General features: G+C 40.5%; 2 protein-coding genes across 4 annotated transcripts; one reads left to right on the top strand and one right to left on the bottom strand.

Moving 5' to 3' along the window:
- Positions 1 to 288: 288 nt before the first annotated feature.
- On the bottom strand, positions 289 to 23,728 carry acad11 (acyl-CoA dehydrogenase family, member 11). Of its 2 annotated transcripts, XM_088322639.1 has the most exons (21): positions 23,566 to 23,728; positions 23,400 to 23,499; positions 20,095 to 20,220; positions 19,854 to 20,015; positions 19,607 to 19,771; positions 19,395 to 19,536; positions 19,170 to 19,291; positions 18,113 to 18,216; positions 17,704 to 17,815; positions 17,404 to 17,481; positions 17,204 to 17,342; positions 15,963 to 16,070; positions 15,478 to 15,575; positions 8,145 to 8,215; positions 6,611 to 6,696; positions 6,087 to 6,158; positions 5,593 to 5,747; positions 5,401 to 5,517; positions 3,562 to 3,671; positions 3,348 to 3,478; positions 290 to 2,778 (listed from the first exon to the last, which is right to left on the bottom strand). In XM_088322639.1, exons 1-20 carry the CDS (start codon positions 23,685 to 23,687, stop codon positions 3,370 to 3,372), a joined length of 2,298 nt encoding a protein of 765 aa, XP_088178765.1. In that variant the 5' UTR covers positions 23,688 to 23,728; the 3' UTR covers positions 290 to 2,778; positions 3,348 to 3,369. The 2 variants fall into 2 exon arrangements, with proteins under 2 accessions (XP_088178764.1, XP_088178765.1); XM_088322638.1 differs by having other exon boundaries at positions 289 to 3,478.
- Positions 10,159 to 14,429, top strand: ackr4b (atypical chemokine receptor 4b). 2 transcript variants are annotated; one of them, XM_088322644.1, is made up of 2 exons: positions 10,159 to 10,244; positions 11,580 to 14,429. In XM_088322644.1, exon 2 carries the CDS (start codon positions 11,586 to 11,588, stop codon positions 12,693 to 12,695), a length of 1,110 nt encoding a protein of 369 aa, XP_088178770.1. In that variant the 5' UTR covers positions 10,159 to 10,244; positions 11,580 to 11,585; the 3' UTR covers positions 12,696 to 14,429. The 2 variants fall into 2 exon arrangements, with proteins under 2 accessions (XP_088178770.1, XP_088178769.1); XM_088322643.1 differs by having other exon boundaries at positions 10,194 to 10,244; positions 11,575 to 14,429.
- Positions 23,729 to 23,760: the final 32 nt, after the last annotated feature.

Raw genomic sequence — 23,760 nt, 5'->3', positions numbered from 1 at the left:
TTGCAATATAATCTCCAATTCATCAATCGCTCATAATTTTTGTACAAGGTCTGTGTTCATTACATTTTTGAACAACTATTAATGTATGTTTGTGAATTATTTTTTACCCATTTAATGTACAATCATATTTTCTCAAAATCACACACATTATTAATCGAACAAAATGACCTATAAAATTCTGATCTTTCATCTCAACCACAATGCAATTTACACTCTCCCCACATTTGCTCACTAGACATGCAAGAAGTATAAAATAATAATTTGATGGCAAAAAAAAGACTTATGTTTGCATTTGTTGCTACACATAAAAATGTTCCTTTTAAAATAGTTGATTTGCATCTTCTCATCTTTAAAACAAGCTGTAGTGTGGACACAATTATTTTCAAAAGTTTTATTTCCAGTAGAACCCTGAGCAAACCAAAGCAACTTTACAATTTATGTAGCATTTAAGGGCGTCGTAATTTTTAATACATCATAAACAGGTTTTACACAAAAAGCAAAATATTTACAAAATAGACAATTCACATTCAAATTTCAGTAAAAATTGAATTACAATCTTTTTCATTTGACAGTGGGTGTGGCCAACTTTCCTAAATGTATACAGACGCTGCCCTACTTACGAACGAGATCGTTCCTAAGTTGAATATGTTCGTAAGTTGCTTCAGTGCTATATTTTGTATGTTTTAAGGTTTATACAAGTATGTTTAAGGCTTGTATAAGTAACCTTTATTGTTTTGTACAAAAATATAAACATTTAATAAAATAACATGCTCTATAAAGATCCCACCCTCCTAGTGGCTGCAAACACAGCACCTCCTAGCGACGCCTGCTGCACAGACCCTGTAACACCCAAGGAAGTGAGAGCTGCTCTGAAGAAACTGAACACAAAGAAAGCCCCCGGCATCTGTGCCATTACCGGCGAGATGCTCAAGGCCGGCGGTGATGGCATGGTGGAGTGGCTAACCTGCCTATTCAACCAGGTGTGGGAATCGGAGCAGCTGCCCACCGACTGGACCAGAGGAGTCATCATGCCCTTCTGGAAATGCAAGGGTGACAGGCTTGTCTGTGGAAATCACAGAGGTATAACCTTACTCTCCATCCCGGGCAAGGTCTTTACCAGGATCTTGCTCAGCCGTGCCCTTCCAGCAATCAGAAGCTGCCGCCGTCCCCAGCAGGCTGGCTTTATGCCCAACCGCTCCACAACGGACCACATCTCTGCCGTCCGTTTGCTGATAGAGAAGACCCGTGAATTCCGTAAAGATCGCCATCTATATATCGGATTCATTGATCTGAAGGCCGCCTTTGACACCGTCTGCCACTCTTCACTGTGGAACATCCTCCAAGCTCTCGGAGCACCACCCAAGATCATAGCCCTGTTCAAGCTACTCAACAGCAAAGCAGAGAGCTGTGTCCGTATCAACGGCATTGACTCCGACTGGTTTACTATCTCCAGCGGCGTTCGTCAAGGCTGCTCCCGACCTTTTTAATTGCATCATCGACCATCTGATGTTCAGGGTTAGTGAGCGCATCCCCGGAGTGTCTTTCAGCAACTACCACCTGACTGACCTGGAGTATGCTGACGACACAATCATGCTCAGCACTTCCTACAGCCAGCTGAGAGACGCTCTGGGCATTTACAGCGAAGAGGCAGCGCGGCTTGGCCTCCAAGTGAGTTGGACAAAAACTAAGTTAATGTATGTCGGTGATGGACCAGATCCACCTCCCATCCAAATTGGTAGCGACATCGTAGAGCCTGTCAAGAGCTTTGTGTATCTGGGGTCCATGGTGACACACAATGGGGACCTAAAACCAGAGATTCTCCGCAGAAGAGCCCTGGCAGCATCTGCTCTGCAGTCTCTCTGGAAACCACTCTGGCGGCACCAGACCATCGCACGCAAGACGAAGCTCCGCATTTATAACCTCGCCGTACTCTCTATCCTGCTTTATGGCTCAGAAACATGGCCCCTGAACGACACCCTGGCCACAAGAATCGACGGTTTTGATAGCAGGGCTCTCAGAACCGTCGAGAACATCAGGTGGCCCCAGCGAGTCTCCAATAAAGAGCTCAGAGCCCGCACGTGCCAGCCCCGAGCATCTTCCTTGGTCGCACAACGCCGCACCCGCTGGTTTGGCCATGTCCTTCGTCTACCACCAGACCATCCGACACGAGCCATTCTCCAGTTTGACCCAAAGGCAGCAGGCTGGAGACGACCACGAGGGAAACCCCGCACTCGATGGCTCGACGTCGTTGCGGGCGACCTCCAACAACACAGAGTTGCTGTAGAGGATGCAGAACAGCTGGCACAAGACCGCCAGCATTGGAAAAACCTGGTTCATCTGGTCGGCTCAACGCACAGGGACGGGACCCCCCGACCTTCGCTGGAGCAATAATCAATCAAAATCAATAAAGATAAATAAAGTTAAGTTTAACTTACTTTTGAAAGATGAGCTTCAAGAGTTAGGCTACTTCCTCCTCTGTGATAAAAAAGTGGCCGAAAAAAGCCACCCAACCATTTTCTCAACCGCATCAAGCTTTCTTATTCCACTTTCATTTCAAAAGAATCGGCTTGCCTCTTCTTTACACCAACCATATTGAATGGATGCACAAGATATTAAACAATAAAAATGTTACAGTTCTTAGCACTCTGGAGATATAGTATAGTATGTTTACACACGAACTAGGAAGAGGAAGCGTATTTCTTCTCCGGGGTGGATGCTGGGTGATCTCTCAAAGCACCACACGGCGGTAGCGGCAGAAAGAAGCACGACAGTAATTACCTGTATTCGGAAAAAGGTGCACACAATATAAAATCTAACTTACAGCAATGTCCGGATATCTTTCGACATCCCGAAATTTTTTTTCGTCTCTACCGTTTTTCGTAACTTGAATGTTTGTAAATAGGGGAGCATCTGACAGGACAAGAGCGTAAATTTGGCATGGACGAGTTTACGTGTCCCCATCAAAATCGAGCAATTATTGTTTTTGTCCCCACCCATATTATGTTATCGATCAATGTCTAGTTCATCTAGCAGCGTATAAAGTAAAAAAAAATCATGTTCTCTGCCGAAGTGCTGACGCATAAGACCAATGTGATTGGCTGCGCCTCCAACCTATTTCACGCTCGACTCATGTTTTGTATGAATTGGTCCCCACCAATGCCAGGCTGTCACCAACACCCTCGATACAGGCACTTAAAAAGACACTTATTTTCGCAGAATTGGTCACTTAACAGTCCTATTTGATAGATCAAAGTGAGCCAAGAAAGCCCAGTGATATTTATCATTGTAGATTTTAGTTCTTGGCTTTATCAGTATCCAAACGAACAAGAAGGAAAACAATGACGGACCTCTTGTGAAGCGGCGAACATGTCACAGTTTGGCTTTGGCAAGTTGATCTCTCAGCTCCTGGCGAGCGATGGTGGACAAGTGCACTTCATCGGGCCCATCGGCAATTCGCAGAGTTCTTGCATGGGCATACCTAAAAAAAAAAAATTAATAAAAAAAAGTTGTTGTTTTTTTCCTGTTTGTGTTGTGTGTGACTTGCAACAATAAGGCACTCACATCTGCGCCAGGGGGAAGTCTTGAGAAACTCCGGCGCCCCCGAACACTTGGATGGCGCGGTCCACCACTTTGCACGCCATCCGGCCGGCTGCCACTTTGATCAGGGCGATCTGAAGCCCACACATGCGCTTTGCATTAATAACAAAAACATTACATTTAACTTTATTGTGGCCAGCCTTCCATCCTTTATCCTCAGTAGGGTCGCGGGGGTGCAGGAGCCCATCTCAGTTATCTTTGGGCAGTGGGCAGGGGACACCCTGAACTGGTTGCCAGCCAGTCACAGGGCATACAGGGACAGACAACTCACTCGCTTATTCAACCTTAGGGACAATTTGGACTGGCCAATTAACCTGACTTGCATGTTTTTGGAATGTGGGAGGAAACCAGAGTGCCCGGAGGAAACCCATAAAAGCACGGGGAGAACATGCAAACTCCACACAGGAAGGTTCAATCTCATGACCTCAGAACTGTGCCGCACACACGCTAACCACTGCGCCGCCTTGCTGCCGGCCAGCCTTCCATTTAGGACAAATTAAATCTTCATTTAGTCTCTCAGAGAGTGTACTAATGTCCTGTCACCATTTCTACATCAGTCTCTTGATTATGCGTAGGAAATAAAAGGAATATTCCTATGTAAGAAACTATAAAAACATGTCAGAAATATTAGTAACATTGTTTGCTTAGACATATATATTATTGTGATTAGTGTGATAAGAGTTTTTCAACTGGGGAATTTGTGCCCAAAAGTGGGTCACGGACACGTTTTCAGTCGGTCAGGAGCCTTTGCCTTGGCCAAATAATGCTAAAAAAATAATAATAACTGAGGGTCATTTGAACTCCTTAATTGTAGATAGTGTAGATGGTTGCAAATCAGAGCTGACACCGCCAATTTCACATCTCGGTTGAGTATGGCCAATTGCAGATACAGCGGAGAACATATGATGTATGGATTTTAATATCGTGAACCCAAAGCCAGGGTCATTGTGTTTTATTTAATTCTTCCTAGTGGTATAAAAAAAACTCATTAAAACAGAAAACAAATTTGATTTCAATGATACGCCAAAAAACATGATCCATCATTTACAGGTAAATTTGCATTATTTTTAAATATTCCAATGTCAAATTTTTATCATTTTTTTTTTTACATCACATGAGGCTTACCTAAATGATTGTTAGCCATCTTTCTGCTAAGAGAATCCTGCGGTTTGGTCACATTGAGTCTCTGTAGTTCATAATTCTTCTTGTGTTTTGTAGCACTAGTTTTCAGTTGCACGACACAATACAGTGAAATCTAATGGTTTAATGTCACAGTGTCCCTTAAAAATGCAGCTAAGTGAGCATTAAAAGGACTATTATTGGCTTAAGTAGTTTTGGTTTTGTTGTTTTTTAAAGGTGAATGTATTCCACCATCTCTGGTTGAAACTACAAAATTATTTCATTGAATACATTTAAGAAGTGGAATTTTTTCTTGACTTGGGTCACAGTTTGTAATCCGGGTGGAACGGTGGGTCCTGAAGTCAAACCAGTTCAAAACCACTGCCTTAAAAAAACAATGTATCTAATCATTTGGTTTTAGCAGCTAGTAGAAAACAATTACTAGTACAAACGCAAATCCAAGTTAGTGGCTACATTTCACACATACTAATAAATAGTTGAACATTACATAAAACCAAAACCAGAACAGTGCAATAAAATAAGTTTGGAAAACAAAAACAGTACACCAATGTTGTGAAAAAAATATTTTTAAAAAACACAACAGTACTCTCTAATGTCAAAGTTATTGATGGCCTGATTTTTGGAAGAGATTTACCAAACCCCCATTATATTCAAAATAAATACCTGTTTGCGAGCAGCACGGCTGCCAAGCGTATCAAGCGCGTGTGCAGCACTAAGCGTGAGCAACCGGGTTTGCTCGATTTCCAGCCGGCACTCGGCAATCCAATGTGCGACCACCTCCTGATTACACACACAAGTTATGACACAGGGTCACCGCCAGGGGTCGACAGAGGATTTCAAAAGATGGTGGCCTACATGCTGGTAGAGCTCCTTGCCAAAGGCCCGTCGGGAGGCGGCGCGCCGGCATAGCAGTTCCAGCGCTAACTCTGCCAGGCCCACCGCCCGCATGCAGTGGTGCAACCGGCCTGGACCCAGACGGCCCTGGGCGATCTCGAAGCCTCGGCCCTCGCCTGACAACAAAAGAAGTCCCTTGGACATGAGCTGGGAGGAGACTCTAAGTGTTGCAACAAAATTATAGCATAATTGCAAGGGCGTAGGTTTGGTCTTGCCAATGGTGGGGACATAGAACTTTTTTTTTAATGATCACGTACTGTTGGTGGGGACACAACAATGATTGCTCTATAATGGTGGTGACGTTGTGCATTTTATAAAAGTAATCACATACCGTTATTATTGGCGGGGACAAAACAATGATTGCTCGATATTGGTGGGGATACGTAACCTCCCATGCAAAAAACTACGCCCTTCCCCCCTCAAAAACATTGATAGCAGTTATAACTGCTACCTACCGAGAATGATGTTGGCAGCAGGCACGCGGACATCTTCAAAGTGCACCTCAAAATGACCGCCATGGATGGCATCTAAGAAAAAACATTTCATCATACAGTTGCATTCCCCAAAAAGTAATCTGTTTAATATATTGACTTATTGCTCATAAAAATGTGTAAATTTACAGATCAGGGGTTGCCAACGTGGTCCTGCGGGCACTAGGTAGCACCCTAAAAACAGCTGAGTAGCCTGCAGACGGGTTCACCAGTGGTGGGTCATTGGGATTTTCTAGTAAAATGTTTTTTTTTGTTTTGTTTTTTCAACAGAGTCTATTCGACCCAAATAATTCATCTGGCAATAACAAAAATGTAATTTTAGAAATGCATGTCAAACTGGTGAGCTAATTCCTAACAAAAAGTAGCTCCCAGCTTCAAAATGGTTGGAGGCCCCTGTTATAGATCAATACATTTTATTTTTTGGACTATACTGTATACTAGAAGTGAGCGACAGCCCAACCAAAACAGAAAAAAGATGGCAGTCATACCGTCTTGCCCAAACACAGTAAGAGGCCTAATCAATTTCACGCCCGGTGTGTCCATCGGCACGAGGATCATACTGTGGCTGGAATGTCTGCAAAATGAAATATTGCATCATTTTAATCAATCCATCAATTTTCTTCACCACTTATTTTCACTGGGGTCGCGGGGATGCTGAAACTCATCCCAGTAATTTTGGGGGATTCTTAAGGGGACCCTGAATTGGTGTCCAGCCAGTTGAAGGCACATAGAGACAATTCACTTGTGGATTTAAGGAGGATTTGGACTCAGCAATTAACATGCCATGGAATTAGGAAGGAAACCAGACTGCCTGGAGGAAATCCATGCAGGCACAGGGAGAACATGCAAACTTCACACAGGGAGGCTAGTAGCTGGAATTGAGCTCTGCACCGTTGGGCTGGCGCTAACCATTCATATGTTTTACGATTTTACTGTATATTATTTTGTTGTTGTTGAATTGAATAAAGTTGGGCAGTATTACTGTAAATGCTGGGTGTGATTTCTTCGGTAATAATCTCTAACCATCGAATAAACATCATCATTACTATTAAAGGTGATGTCAAACATGAATCAAAATTTTCAATGTCACATGTTATAGTGAATGGAACCAGAAAAACAAACATAAAAACCACAAAATGACTTAAGTGTCAATACCATCACCAAAGATTCGCTAATATATTTCTTGAACATAAATTGATGAAACAATTAACTCTAGGTCAAAGCAGTTGGTTGATTAAAAACTTTGAAAAAACAAATGGGGAAAAAATGCTTTATATTTTATAGCCTAATTTTACGAGAATAAAATTGTAGGATCTAAATCCAAATATGTTTGCAAAAAGGAAAGATCAAATGTTTGAGAAAACTGTAATAAAAAGGAGAATATTTTAAATAATTGATAACTTGGGATAATGTATATAAAACATATTTTACCCCTGCAAAAAATGAAAACATTTGAGTTAGAATATTTTGAGAAAATTGTAAAAAAAAAAGTAGGAAACGATTTTACATTAGAAATAATAAAAGATCCCTTTCTCTCACATGGTTTATTCTCTGCCTTGCCACATTTTTATTTTTTACAATTTAATATTATTCAATTGTAATCATTGTGTGTCTGTATTTGAGAGGTTGGTGGGTGAGTGGGGATAATAGGGTATTTAATTTATTTATTGTACATTGAATTTCATTTTTTTGTGCGAAAAGTGATTCACAAATAAATTGGGATGTGATCTGAATTCTCAAAATTACACAAAGAGACAACTATTTGGGGGAAAACACAAGGATAAGAGTATCATACAATTTGAAATAACTGACCCAAAAAAAGTTAAATATTGGGTTAACTAAAATCTAAAAAAAGGGGAAAAAAGACATTTGCTTGAGATTGAAATGTTGCGAAAATGGAAGGAAAAAAGTGGGAGAAAATTTGAAATAAGTGATAAAAAGGTTACAGGGTTATGAGCGACTTTGCCAAAGAGGCGGGACTTTTAATATGTGACCCCCGGGAAAATGTGAACTAGCACTGACCTTTTGCCGGCATCCTGAGGGGCATTCCGACACATCACAATTGCCACTTTGCACCGAGGATGCCCTGCACCTGTGAGGACAATACACATAAAAACACATTTTAATATTTGTGACCGTTTTGTGAACTTTTAAGTGAGTGTGTTTGAAAAAGTCATCCCACTCGAAAACCACTGCTACACAGAGCTGATTGATGAGCCATGTAGTTGCTAACATGTGAACATCAGACACGTTTCCATTACTCTGATTGAACCTTGGTTTGTATTTCTTTTTTTTTTTTTCTTTAGTCCCGGTTGGAGGTCTGCTTTTATGTCTACTTTTGGCTACTTGGTCTCAGAGCAGCATCAAAGTCCTTTGCCACTAAAAAGTCGGACTTCCTGTTTTGGTTTACTTAAAAAAACGGGCCCCTACGGATGCAGGACATATGGACGCCAGATGACATTGAGCTTTGCATACATATCGTCAACCCAATTATTGCCGCTTGTCCCAATAATTTTGAGAATTTTGCATAAAAAGAATGCATAGAGGCAGGCCAGGTTCCTTTCCTCTTACAATAGACAAACTGACATAATCTGTCAAGTCCTAACACAATCCGGAATGTAAAAACAGCTTTAATCTATGCCTGTTAGACCTTCTTCCATTCATTTTATTTTTTTATCTCTGTACGGCTGTGCTGGGTAAACAACCTGACGACAGAACTACTGCTACTCTGAATGCTATCTAGCCAAATCCGAGGAAAATAATTTTACCTTTTATACTATAGTTGATCTATTTGCATGTCAAAATGCAAATTACTTTTTTTTTTTAAATCACACCATAAGCAGAAAAGTATTTATAATATTGTGAGCTGAAAAGTTAAAACTTCGCATAATGACAAAAATTTAATGAATTATATTGCAAGTAAATCAAAATTAAAAAATACATTCCTATGCCATTGAGAGAATTTATGCTCGGTTGAAATAAAAATTTTCTTGGACATTTTAAGTTCTTTCTGTGACAAATTAAAAAAAAAAACCTTATTTAGATTTGCAAAATTAGCTATAGTATATTAAGATCGAAAATGTTTATGAAGAGAAGAACAAATATTCAGCAATTTTCTTGTTTTAAGTCGCTTACATTAGGGGGGAAAAAGGTGAAAGGAGTTGTGCGGAATTTGAAACTTTACTCGCTGGACTATACCAATGACATATATATAGATATTATGCAAAAAAACATGTACTATTATCTCACATTTTGTATGTTTTAGAATTTGGGAATCCTTTTATGGACAAATCAACCGATGCACCCCACCTTGGAAAAATATAATTTTAACTTTTTAAGGACACCTCAAATGATGCGCCCAGTCTTTAATTATTTTTCGTTTAAGTGAAATATTACACATAAATACAGCAACATTTTACAGCTATGGGGTACAATTTTAATTGCTATAGAATGAATTCAAATAAGCTCTGTACTAAAGAAAAGAAAAATCTATGCTTAAAAAAAAAAAATCAACAATTTTATTACAACGGAAATTTGTCTTACATTTTTAATAATGGCAACATTTGAAAAAAAAAAAGAGCACTTCAATCACACGATACAAGGTTGCTGTCACATTTGACTATCATCTTGTACTTCAACAAATGGTAAATGGTCTGGATTTATATAGCGCTTTTAAAGTCAATGAAGACCTCCCAAAGCGCTTTAAAATTTGCTTCACACTTACCCATTCACACACACACCAATAGCGGCCATGCAGCCATGCAAGGCGTCGACCTGCCTATTGGGGGCATTAGGGATTCAGTGTGCCCAACAAAAAGAAATACTAATAATGGAAAAATAACAGTTCCATGTCCCACACTGATACGCCACCTTTCATCCAATTAGAACTCAAAGATGCATTTTATTTTGTTTACGGATGTAAACAAAAACACTTCTACGGAAGCAAGTTTGTGCACACACGTGAACACGGCAAACAGCGGGGCGTGCTGCAGTAAATGAGGGAGGGGGTGGAGTGTTTTGAGTTTTTTTTCTACCCTCCAGCTTGGCTCCAAAGACAGAAAACAAGAGGCGACGTGTGCATGAACATTGGACATTTGATTACCGGCAACAGAAAAAAAGAAGGTAAGAACAGATCTTTCTTTTACTTCTTTATTGTTTACTGCTTGTTCAACTTTTCACACTTTTGTCAACAAGTCCAGGTTCCGTTTTTTTCTCAAATACATTGCAACAAATTGTAAAATGTGTTTATGGTCTTTCAGTCTTACTTTATTTTTCTTATTTGATCCACTCAAATAATGAAACATGAAAAAAAAATTCAAGTTTTAACTACCGCTCCATCTGACCGGGAGTAGTTTATTACTTTGTAACAATAAGTTTGAGGAAAAAGCTACCACAGTAATTATGATGTTTGCAAGACTATAAATGACTCAAGGACAGTTCAATAATAAGAGGAATTATTTGATTGGATAAAAAAAAATCAAGACTCTGTTGGAAAGGTAATAATATTTTTTTTGTATGAATAGTTTTATTTATCCAAACAGAATCATCACTCCTATAAACATTCTGTTAATAGGATGGATTTCTCCAATACAGGATGAATGCATCTCTTTTTTAACTGCACATTTTTAGCATTAAAGAAATAGTAAAATCCATGGCAGGATATTGTAAGCTGAATTTGAATGATTTAATTATCAGGTACTAATAATTAAATAACGAACTTTTCAATTGTGTTTTTTAAGCATGTTACTCACAATCTTTTTTGCATAAGCTTGGAGTGTTAAATAAGAATTGAAACAAATTTTCACTTTTTTCCCCACTTTTTAGCACTCGTTTTTTTTTTTACTTTAATGTAAGTTGTGTGTTGGGTGGGTTTTCGTGTATTAAAATAAATAGAAAATCGTAATTGTCCAGATTAGTGAAATAAAGAAATATTTTTGGCCATATCTAAATATCAAAATACTTATATTTTACACCTCATTATATGACCAGGCCTAATTATATCATTTAAACATTTAGCAAGGCATTCAAAGAATAAAATTCTTAAAACAACCATATTATATATATATATATATATATATATATATATATATATATGTATTTAAACAGCTTCTGGCCGAATATGCAGCTCGTGGCAGAAGGGAAAATACTCGATGTCACAGAATGTCCCATCTGTTTCTAACATTTGCATAATAAGCCTGGAGCGCAAAAACACTACATCTACGTGCTCATCTGATCATCTCATCGTGTTAGGGTTCTATTAGATAGAACTTAATGTTACGATAAATCTCGAAAGGGTTAGTTACTGATAATTGTCAAAAGCAAAGAATAAAGAGAGGTAGACTAGATGCTCAGTGATGTATTGACTTCAGCCCACGTAGGCTTGCGAGGATGAAACCATTAGGGAAGCCATGCAGGAGAGATTCCACAGTTTGATTCTTTGCCTTTTGACCAGTGCAGAACAAGATGGAGGACTACTATTACCATGATGACGACCTCAACCACACTGACGGCTACGACTACAGCTACGAGCACACTGTATGTGACAAAGAGGCGGTGCGGTCCTTTGCCGGCGTCTTCCTCCCAGTCATCTACTCACTCGCCCTGGTGGTGGGCCTAGCAGGAAACGGCCTGGTGGTGGCGGTGTATGCGTCCCATAAGCGCCTGCGCACCCTAACCGACGTTTGCATCCTCAACCTGGCCATTTCCGACCTCCTGCTACTGGTCACATTGCCCTTCTGGGCGGCGGACGCGGTGCACGGCTGGCGCCTGGGCCCTGCCGCTTGCAAACTGACCTCTTTCCTCTACAGTGCCAACTTCAGCTGCGGCATGCTGCTTCTGGCTTGCATCAGCGTGGACCGCTACCGGGCAGTGGGGTGTGGCACTCGCAGAACAGGCAGAGAGCGCCGGGCTTTGGGGTGGTGGGTGGCGGTATGTTTGGCCCTGTGGGCAGTGGCCGTCTTCCTGGGGCTCCCTGAACTTGTCTTCTCCACGGTGAAGCATTCGCACCAGAGGATATATTGCACGGCTGTGTACCCGTCCAATATGGGCCGCTCTGCCAAAGCCACCTTGGAGTTGCTGGAAGTGATCCTCAGATTTGTGCTTCCGTTCCTGGTGATGGTGGTGTGTTACTGCCGTGTGGGCCAGGCCCTGGGCCAAGCCCCCGGGGTGCGGCAGGATAAAAAGTGGCGGGCCCTACGTGTCCTTCTAGCAGTGGTGACTGTCTTCTTGCTGACACAGCTCCCCTACAATGTGGTGAAACTTACTCGGGCTTTGGACGTCATCTACATGCTGGTGACCACCTGCGAGGTCAGCAAGCGGCTGGACCATGCTGCGCAGGTAACCGAGAGCCTGGCGTTGACCCATGCCTGCATCAACCCGCTCCTCTACACCTTCTTGGGCTCCTCTTTTAAAAGCCATGTCCTTAAAAGCGCCAAGCAACTCGGACAGCGATTTGGGAGGCATCCCAGAAGAGATGACGACGAGCCGGCAGTGGAGATTGCGCTCCACCGGTACAATCAGAACCAGTCGCTTTCTGGTTCTGAGGAACCGGACACCAGCACTTTTAGCATGTAAACGCATGCCTTCACCAAGTTGCTCATTGGCAACTTTTTACCTTTTAATCCTGAGAAAGGATAAAGACTATTTGTGACCATGCTTAAATAAGACCAAGCAGTCTAAGATTATGTGGTGAACACTATGAAATGTTTTTGGATGACATAGCAACTAGTACCACCACGCAAATAGAACCACCTGCAACTTTCACTGAAACTACTGGTTTAAGTAATTCTTCACCTGACAAAAAGTTTCAGATGTACATTGCACACAACACTACAATTAGTAGTTTCATAATAGCCAAAACCTTGGCATGTCATTGAAAAGCTGAATAGCATACAGCTACTAGTCAACCATTATGAATATGTAGACAGGTATACCGCATTTTCTGCACCATAAGGCACATCGGACTACAAGACGCTACAGTAAGTAACAAAACAGTCAGATAGGTCAAACTTTATTATCCTCTTAACGTTTCTGACGTTGATAAGCAAATACGGGTCTCAGACACGTACAGACACGGTGCGTGTATGATCACCAGTCACTGAAATATGTCACATATCATTGGAAAGCTTAAACTCTTGGAATTCAAGATATGCTTACCATTCGAAAACATACTCATCACAGAACATCAGTCTGAAACAAAATAACTGAAAAATATAAAGCCAGGGTATCTCACCAAAGATTTCATCTTGCAGCCATCACATTCCATGATAATATGCAACCATGGTCCCCTTACATCCGTGAGTCTAGTGAATCCAACCATGTAAAACATATACGTACTCCAAAACACACAATAATGCCGACAAACTGAACATTGCTCGTTGCTAGTGGTCTGTTTAGCCCCATAACTCCCATTAACAGATAAACAGAGAGAAAAATTATTTTCTCTCAACATACCTTGTGATTTACATCTTTTTGGGCCAATTGCAGGCTTCTTTTTACCCCGCTTGAGCCTATACGAGCCTGTAAACGCTGAAAAATACCTGCCTACCTTACCTCCAAAGAACTTTAGCCAATAGTAACCGATTTAAATGATGATGGACACATTGGTTAAAAAATGAAACACCAGCATATAAATCCGAGCCTGCACCATCATGCACTACTTCTACGAGGGGAAATGGAGTTGGTGGCTGCTTACCTTAGTTGCGAGACCTGTTGGGACTCAATACTATTATAAGGCGCATAATCAGCTTTGGAAGAAATTAAAGGATTTTAAGTGCGCCTTATAGTGCGGAAAATACATCATTTCATGATTGTATATGGTTCACCTGAATGCACACAATAAGCCTGGCCTGTGAGGGGCAATATGGTGCCGAAGTGAATCCATACAAGAAGAATTGTTTTAACAAGCAGAAAACACAATATTTATAATAAGGCTATTCATACCATACAAAAATTTAAGAGTTCAAAAAAGTAGTTGGTTTGAAAAAAAAAAAAAAAAAAATATCACAAAAAAAAAACAAAAAACACATACAAACGTAAATCACATTGATAGAACAAAAAAACCCACTGAAATACAGTAAAGACCTTTAGCTTGAGCACACAAGGTGGTACACTTAACTGCTTTCTATACCATAATGGTAGAAACTCATTTTTAAGCCAAAACGTCTGTCAACAGACTTCTATGTAGTTAACTTGGGATAGTCAAGATACATTTCTTAGACTAATATTTTTGTATTTTTATAAGCACTGGCTAACCAATGTGTGTTAAATTGTATTTTATGGTGACCAAATAAAGAGTGTAACACCTGGTTTTCGTATTTGAACAGAAAACAGATTTAGTTAGTTGAAATAAAAAAAAAAAACAATAAACAAAAGTAAGTCTTTCCCCATGCCTAACAGAAGAGGAAAGTTTCATTCTTTCCATTCGCAGTACCTGTTAGTCATCATCTTTCCACAGCACAGGCTAAACTAAAAGGGTACGCCACAACTATTTGGAAGGGATCACAGAGTCCTGCGTGCCGTTTACCCAGAGACAATGAGAAAAAGCTGATGCGTCATAATAAGAAGGGATGTCGCTCTCCAAACGCTAACACAAGAGAGGACAGATTGGAGGGAACCACCCTTGAGACCGCAGTCGCTTATTGTCAACAGCGTGTACTTTTGTTTTCGAGCGATTGCAGCGTTGTTATGACTCTCTGTAGAACAAGGGGCGTGAGTCCTTTCCCATCACACTTCATGAAATATTTCAAGACTCATGGAACAATCGAGCAATGCATCAAAACACAATCCAGGCTGAGATTTTCTCATTACAGCTATAAAAGTTCTAGATCAGAGAAATATTTAAAATGTTATGGTAAACCCACTATCAGTTCAACATGAACAGGGATGCTTTGAAAAAGACAAGGAGGTGGCAATCAGGATCACATCTGGTGTGTCGGTCACAATCCCCAACCCTTAAAAGAGCTTTGGGTGTTTGCTCTTGTCTCAAAAATGACCTCGCTGCTTGGGAGAGCACCAAAACCGAACAGAAACCTCAGAGGAAATTAAAATACCTTTGGATATCATGTGGAAGTTCCACTGGCATTCTCGTCATTCTTTTGAAAGGATAAGTTACTATACAACCATAAAAAAGTGCCATTGACAGCTATAGGTGTAATTTGAAGTCATCATAACAACATTTTTTCAGAATAGGGATGAAGATAAACCTTCCACAGACACCTCAGCCAGACCCATAAATATTTGAATAGTACCAAGTTAAAATCAAACATCCCCAATAAACAAAGGGAGCAAGCACACCACCAGTCTAGGATATAAACTCACGTTCAAGGACTCACATAAACAAATGGAAAGACTCAACGCTGCTCCACCACTTCCTTCCGTTGATGACAAAGTGGTCGCCCTCTCGACGGAGGCTGCAGGCCATGTTGGTGGCATCGCTGGACGCCACGTCTGGCTCTGAGGAAAGCACAATACAGTTTGTGTCTTTAAAAGTGACAGTAACATGTAAAATGGTTTTCTGGTTGCAATGTAGGAAAAATCATAAAGGTCCATAAAGTAATTACTTCATATGTCTTGCAATAATCATTCTTACATCACATTCCCCCCTCTCAAAAATAGTCCAAACATCCAGGAAAACAGCACGCGCGTGTCAATGAAGTATTTGAAAAAGTCTTAGGGGAAGTTGACACCCGCAGCTGTTTCCAAGCAACCAAACGGACAGAAAAACTGGAAGAAATTACTCACTGGGCTCAGCGTAGGACTTAAAATTCAAAACAAAAATAAACAGATATATGCAAGCTTTTCTGCTAAGAAGTAAACTTTGGAAAAGAGGAGCGCGCCTACCAGTCATGCAGAAGCACGAGCGCATCTCTCCTCTAAGCAGCGGCTCCAGCCATGTCTTCTTTTGTTCCTCGCTGCCAAACATGTGCAGTACTTCCATGTTGCCGGTGTCTGTCGAGAAATAAAAAGCAAGCCAACATTGGCATCAAATATTGAGACCAAAAATAAATGAAATTTATGAATCTGTTTCATTTTGATTCAGAACGGTTTAGTTTTATATTTTTTTTCCTTCGGTGCACTCTAATATAAGCCAATATCGAATTATGTAAATCCATTTTTAGAAAATCCTTTGTCCGTTGAAAAAGGCCTCGATAAATATTAAATATATTTATAAGTTACATTATGTGTATTAGTGACTAACTGGTCAAATAATTGTTTGTGTCTGTTAAATACTGCTTTTGTGTTGTGCGATTCAATAAGAAAAATATGAACATTACATTATCCTCATAAAAGTATTGGGGGAAAAAAACAGTAAAAAATGTTACTTATCAGATCGAAAAAGGTAAACATGTTATTTATTGTGGAATTTTTTTTTCCTTAAAATTATTTTTTGAATCAATTCTGATACAAAAATCTTCATAATCATCAATACTGATACCAGGGACTGATACGACAAGAAAGTGAAATTTCTTCCAACTTTTACTTAACATTAGAATAATAGTGAATTGGAATTCATTATTCCTCTGGTTTCGTATTCCAAAATTTTAGAGGGGCAACTGGTACTGGTATCGGTTTCAGTCTCAAGTACACTAAAAATTCTGGTAAAGCTGATATCATTAGTTGCTGATCCACAGATTATTTTAAAACCCAGCCCTGCTGTGAAGAGTTCAAGTAATTCTGAAGCACAAACCTGGAAAGCAACTGTAGGCATTTTCCCTAGAGGTTCGGTAGAATACGAAAAAAAATATTGTCATGTTGCTAAAATTAATACTTTAATATGTCTGAAGACAATGTAGTAAATGGTCTGTAAAATAGTCTCTAATAGTTTAAAAGAGTAAACAGCAGCGTGAATGCTTGTTTGTGGCCTAGCATAGGTTGTAACTCATTCCCTTTATCATCACCACAGAAAATGAATGGATTGTTTGCTTTTGGTTGACCCTTAGAAACTGTCCTTAAATGACAGGCTTCCTGTGTCTTTTCAATCACCATTTCCAAGCTGCTACCAAAACAACAGTCAATCAGGCTTGATCACTGTAACGAAGCCAATGTGACCGACAGGGCGTGAAAACGTGGGGGATGTTTACCCGGCGCCTGGCAGTTAAATACTTCCGGGGCAAAGGGGCAGCGTCCGGTTTGCTCGGCGATTAAGGCGTAGTCCAGCTGCGAGAGGCCGCTGGCTGCAGGCAGGAAGAGGTTCCATAAGCCTGCTGCTCTGGCTTTCACCTAAGTGGTTTGGATATTCTTCAGATGAGAGTACACTCATTTGGATGGGTTTAAACACTACCTTTAGATCATCTATAATTTGTGGAGTGTTCCATCTGATGGGAGAGTCAGCATTTTTGATGTAGTACTCCGCTACTACCTGAATAAAGAAATGTGCCATGAGTTTCTTTTTAATTGCCTTTGATGAACCACAACAAAGACACACAGTGATGCCGCCAGGCTCAAGGTGATGACTGGGCATGTGAAATCAATAGAGGTTTTGTTCTCTCTCCCTGAGAATCTGTGCTAATCAACTCACTAGTCCAAAGGTTTAATTGCAAAGGGGGGAGCAAACAAAGGACCCCGTTGTCTCAGAACTGACCTCCTGCGCGGGAAGCACATGCTGCCTCATGAAATCCTTCACCTGCTGGAGCACCGCCAGGCCCTTGGCCGTCTGCTGGAACAGCCCGGCTTCCCGCCGAGCCGCCTGGGGCCTGTAGCAAGGGGCAAGACAAAAGTCAGCCGGTGTGACTGGAAGCAGCAGCAGCTGGGCGCGGGATTCAAAAACACATTATTGAAATGTTCACTGGTAAAAGCTCCAGGCTCTAGGGTGGAAAAAATGTGATCTCTTTCAACATAAGAAATTGAAGAACATACCAAAAGGCAGTTATCATCCTCATGAAACTAGGCCCGACCCTAACCAGATACATTGTTTTGTCTAACAGCCCAGTGATAATGTATCAGATATCTTAAAGGTTATTGTCAGTTGTGTGCAGCATGCCGGAACAAACCTGTGCAGCTGCAGGGCGAACGTGGCCAAGGGCTCCACACACTGGCCTAAATCGGCAGCATTGGGAGCACTGGCGTTGCCCAGTAGGTAACGGGCGTAAACACCCTTGGTGGAAGAATAGAAAATAATAATAGTGAGAAAAAAATGCTGACAGATTGTCACAGAGAATGGGCCTTGTTATTCATTAGCTGTTTAAAAAAAACAGGAAGAAGGCACACCAGCACTAATCAACACAAATCTTGGTGAACGCCTATTACAGCGCATCCATAAAAAGGTGTTAAGGAGGAACGCTCGAAACAGAGAAAGAGGGAGCCTTTTAGGCTTGACGCAGCCATTGAATTCCATGAAGGAAAAATCATGCTGGCAATAAAAATAATCAACCCAGGAAAAACGGTAGGGATTGTTCCTTTATTGATTGCCACTTTTATTTTTTCCAATGATAATCACATACAAGGTTTTAATGCATTTAAACTCAACCGATTTGATAACAAATGAGATTTAATGTCACATTTAATGCTCCAACATGAATTAAATCTATGTGAATGTTTCTGTCCAAGGAGTATTACTCAGTTCTGTTCATACTGTTTATGATGTTTTTACTTGTACTATTTCTTTCAATCTATTTTGTAACCTTTGTTTTTTATTTTGTTTTTAGGAGTGGGGTCATCTTGTTTCCATTTATATTTTTTTCTAAATTGGGATTTGATTTCTAGGTGTATTTTATTTTCAAGCCAATTATTTCTAATTTGAACATTTATTGGTCCTCCATCTATATCAAGCTTTTTGTTTTTTTTCTCCTTTTCAGTCCTTTCCAAAATAAACTAAGATGCTACAGTAACTCCTGCTCAGCATAAATCATACAAGTTACACAAATAATCTTTGGACCAATCTTTGAGTTAAGGTTTCATTATTTCAAAGATACTTTATAAAAAAAAAAAAAAATCTGCCTGGGGCCGCTAGAAATTGAAAGCTTAACTGCTGAGGAAAAAAAAAAAATCATTATTCTACCCACTATTCCTAAAAATGTCTATTCCAATATAAAACAGATACAGCAATACCTGAGCAATTGCTGCCATCTTGAAGACAGAGAGTGCCAAGTAGAAATTTAAGCATTTCAAAGGCGACGGGATCCCCCGGCAGCGCCTGTAAACTGAGATCAGGTCGTCCACTGTGGGAATACCTGTTTAATGGCGCACGGCAACACAAACACACAGAAAAACCATTCATTGTCAAACCTTTGGTTTAGATGTGCTCTCCTGCTTTGTGGTACGTAATAGTCAGACCTTCTATTCCTTTCAAACTACCGATTGAGCTCGTCATGTTGAGGCTTTGGGGCCAGTAGTGAGGCATGAGAAAGTAGGCCAGGTCCGACAGAGGCTGCCCGGTGGTAGACAGCTCCCAGTCCAGCACTGCAAGCACCCGGGCCTGGCCGTGACACAAATAGATGAGTGTCAAAAAATGCAAAAACGTGAGCAAAGAGGATGTAAAAAAGGACCTCGGTTGGGTGGAACACCAAATTGTCCACTCGGAAATCTCCATGGACCAAGGTGACTTCCTGATCATCAACAGGCAGATTGTTCATCAACCACTTTGAGAGCTCATTCATTGCGGGGATGTCTTTGTGAGATGATGCCATGTACTGCCTGGTCCATGTGGACACCTTCAAGAAGAGAGATACAAAAAAAATTATTTGTATTTCAAAAGATCATTTAAAGTAGGAACCACAGAAAAAAAAGTCCCACCTGTCTCCTACAGTATCCGGCACCTTTTCCATAACCATCCAAATTTAGGGACGTCAAGTCCATTGAATGCAGTTTGGCCAAAACTCCCGCTGCTGCCAGATACAGAGCCGCCCTCTCTGCCGAGATCACTCCTGGCAAACGAAGATCTCGGAAAATACGCCCCTGCTCGTTTCATGGCGGGCATTATTTTCTATTACATGACTTTCTACTTTCGAAACATCACTTAAACTTTGCCACTCACCACAACATGCTCCATTAGGTAGAACTCTGTTCCGATGATATCTTCCTGGGTGCAGTGGAGGAGGGGCTGAGGCACAGGAAACCCGGCGGAATATAAAGCCTTTTGGACACGATACTCCCTGTCCACCTGAGATGACAAAAATATTTATTTATGAACAGTAGACCCCTGGATATGCTGTCCCCTCCTTATGAGTCTTCCCTTACATGGTGTGGAACAATATGATTATTCAGACCCTCCTTACAGCCACAATTTGACATCAACAACAAATTATTTTGCGTGCCCAAAATGCCCTTCGTGCGTCTGACTGTACCAGTATGTGCTACGGATGCTAAGACGCTGTTCTGCTATTGGTTTGCTTCATGGCATCCTGAAAATGCCGATATGCTATTGGCTGATCTCCCTCCCACAATGCTTCATTACCCTTTCTTTGTTTAGTTCAGAATTCTGTGCTTTCTAATAACTTTGCGAGTTGGTACGATACAATATTGTATTTATTCACAATGGATCTCAAACAATGTTCTCTCTGAGCTTCCACAGGTCTGAGCAATCACACAAAGTCTGTGAGCGTCGCTTAAAACAATGCTGAGAAACATCGATGACACAAGTGGCAACCGAACCATTATCGAACATGTCTGAAACCTAAGGACAAATCAAGTTACATTCTGCTGGCTTTCCGGCAACACTATTTTGTTTTTCAAATGTTAATGAATAGGCTAATTTAATACAGTGGGACCTCGCTACTTCGCGGTTCAACGTTCGCGGGTTCAGAGCTTCGCGGGTCTAAAAAAATAATAATAATTAAATAAAATAATTTAAAAATAATAATAATAATAAGCATTTTCGAAGGGGCGTCGCTACTTCGCGGATTTTCACTTTTTGCGGGTGGTTTTGATCCTCATTAACCGCGATAACCGAGGGTTTACTGTATTGTAAAGGTTGCAAGTTAGTTTTTACAACAACAATTGCATGACATTTGCATTCTTAACCCTTGTGGCATGCAGGTACATATTATGTACATTTTCCTGCTTTTTGTATTTTCAATCGAAGAGAGAGCATTAAAAAGTAAACACTTGGGAACTCCCATGGGTTTTGAGAAAATGTGAATATTCAAAATAGCATTGTGTTGTGATCTGTTATTGCATTTGGGAGCTAACCACATACTGTACACAAAGTGTGCTATGTACATTATTTGGACGTAAAGACGTCCATTATAATTCATAATCTTTGACTTATAATAGACCTGGTGTATTTAATGCATTTCCGGGACTTTGGTAATTTCCTCTTTAGTGCCATGGAGTTAATTGTAAGAAAAGTAAAGACATTTGTTGAGTGGCACCAAAATCTAAATAGAGTAATAATAATGATAATACTTTTGCCTGCAAAGCACCGACTGCTGCCCCCATAACGCCGGTGTTGCACATCATGGTGCATCACACCATGGTGCATCACATGCGACCATACTTTTGCATTGCTTGGCAGAAGTTTCTGCCAAGCAATGCAAAATAATTATTGTGCTTTCTGCCTTGTTTTTGCGAACTTGAATTCCATATGTGCCTCTTGGCACACTCAAAGCACTTGTGAGCATGTTCACTCTGCGCTGCTTCAATGATAAACAACTGATTGATTGGGGGAAAGAAACATCTGAATGATTCCATTGGGAAAGGTAAACGATTGGAATAAAAACTTGTTCGACTCTCAACTGTTATTTGTCAGCTGTTTGAATCTGCTTGGATCGTGACCTCTTTGGCAATTTGTACATAGGGGGCCAACTCAGCCCAGCGACCATTACCTACAAACACAGACTTGGGTAGATGGAAAGGAAATACTCAGCCGATCACTGCATGTGGTATTGGAGTGAAAATCTGAACCAGAAGATTTTTTTTTCTCTTACACCTCGTACTATTCTGGTGAGGGTTTTGAACCTGATTGCTTGGCAAAAGGGGGAACAACGGAAGAGGTTTCTGACGATGATGAACCAGGTTCAGAAGACATGGAAGAGGATCTGGGTGACAAGAATGTGCAAGATGATTGGAAGAAGACGCGAGTTGACAAAACATTTGGCGATCCCAAAATTAAAAAATACTGTGGTCTCCACATGAAGTGGTTGGCAACAATGTCTGTCTTCAAGTTTAGGGGGTACACAAATAACTAACTAAAATCTGCATATGCAGACAGGTCTGATTCCACTGAACATTTTGAGGAGTTGGATGTCAAAAATTATTCATAAATGGCTCAGTTATCACACTTCTAGTTTGCATCCAAAATATGTACTTACATGCATTGTGCAAGGTTCAGGGGGAAACTGCTCGTCATTTTTTTTTGTCACAAATAGAAATAAAAAAATGTCACTTTTACACTAATTCAAAGCTCTTATTAGGCCATTTGAAATATTCATTTATAAATTGCGTATATATACAGTTCTGTAGTTTTCTCTAAAGTCACTTTTAGGATATGTAATGTCCTAAGGGACAGGGGGAGGGAAAAAAATGAATGGAGAGGTCTGATGCCACTGAACATTTTGAGGGGTTGGAAGTCAAAAAATATTCACAAATGGCTGAGTTATCACACTTTAAGTTCACGTCCAAAATAATGTACACTGACATACATTGCGTCACCAAAACAAATGCATGCCGGAGGGTTAAAAAGTATCTTGTGTTACTTAATACAAACATTTTGTAGATTTATTTAGTTGGTTACACAACACAGAACTGTATTAAATCACACTTTTTGGTGAAAGTACATTGAAGCAAAGAGATTGAAAAAAGAAACGAGGATAGTCATTTTTGTCTGGATTTCTATTTCTTTTTTTTCTTTCTGCTTTATCCCCCCTTTAAGTAATTTTGTGCATAATGTGTCTTGCTATATTTTATTGTTTTAGTGATAAAAAATACAAATCAAAAATTAAAAAAAAAAAAAAAAGGAAACTCCACCATACGCCCAAAATCATCCCATAACCCCCGCCCCGGTTGTCAAAAAATAAATCCCAATTGATTCTTTTTTTAATACCCAATTTAAGATTTTGAAACGAAATGAAATACTGTAAAACTAAATGGCTCCCCCTTCTGTCCTAGTACAGGTACTGCAAGCAACAGGATTTATGACAAAGTACAGTACTGTACTGTACTGTAGTTAGTGCATTCGCCTAACATGCAAAAGGTCCCCGGCTCATGACATGAGGGATGGGCGCTACCAGGCTGTACTTGCCCAAGACACACCACAGGAACAACCCTAGTGGTCAAGGGTTCCGAACACCCACGCGCCATCCACACGTACTGCATTAACTGATTTCATTTGTTGTGTTTTACCTTATGGGCACCAGGTAGCAATGCACCGTGTGGCTTTTTCCTGAGAACATAACTTTTGGAAGGTGTCTGAATGAGGAAAGTGGGATTGGACTGGCCAGCGCTGGGAAAAACGATTAGCATGTTAGCCTAAGAAAGTTGTCAACTTCTGAGTGGAAAACAAACTCACCTGTACTGTCGGACAACGAGCGTGTCGTCATTCGATACGAGTGATTTGGAAGAAAGATATCGTTTGAGTTTGTGTTCGTCGAATTTGTGCTGCGGTCTAACGAGCGTCGTCAATTCCTCCATGTTGGCGTCTATAAATGTTTAGAAAGTGGATCAATTATTATCCAGCTACTGCTAGACGGATTGAGTAAGATGT

Source organism: Urocampus carinirostris, chromosome 18 (genome assembly GCF_059441175.1).
Source record: "Urocampus carinirostris isolate Australia breed hairy pipefish chromosome 18, RoL_Ucar_1.0, whole genome shotgun sequence".
In the NCBI taxonomy this organism is placed as follows: Eukaryota; Metazoa; Chordata; class Actinopteri; order Syngnathiformes; family Syngnathidae; genus Urocampus; species Urocampus carinirostris.
This window is presented reverse-complemented; position numbering and strand designations above follow the sequence as displayed.

Excerpts from the sequence above, each read along its gene's own strand:
- ackr4b (XM_088322643.1), top strand. The coding sequence starts at position 10,202 with ATGAACATTGGACATTTGATTACCGGCAACAGAAAAAAAGAAG. Across the intron at positions 10,245-11,574 it reads CGGCAACAGAAAAAAAGAAG|TGCAGAACAAGATGGAGGAC; the intron begins GTAAGAACAGAT and ends CCTTTTGACCAG.
- acad11 (XM_088322638.1), bottom strand. The coding sequence starts at position 23,687 with ATGGAGGAATTGACGACGCTCGTTAGACCGCAGCACAAATTCGACGAA. Across the intron at positions 23,500-23,565 it reads CTCGTTGTCCGACAGTACAG|CGCTGGCCAGTCCAATCCCA; the intron begins GTGAGTTTGTTT and ends CGTTTTTCCCAG. Across the intron at positions 20,221-23,399 it reads TGCTACCTGGTGCCCATAAG|GTGGACAGGGAGTATCGTGT; the intron begins GTAAAACACAAC and ends TTGTCATCTCAG.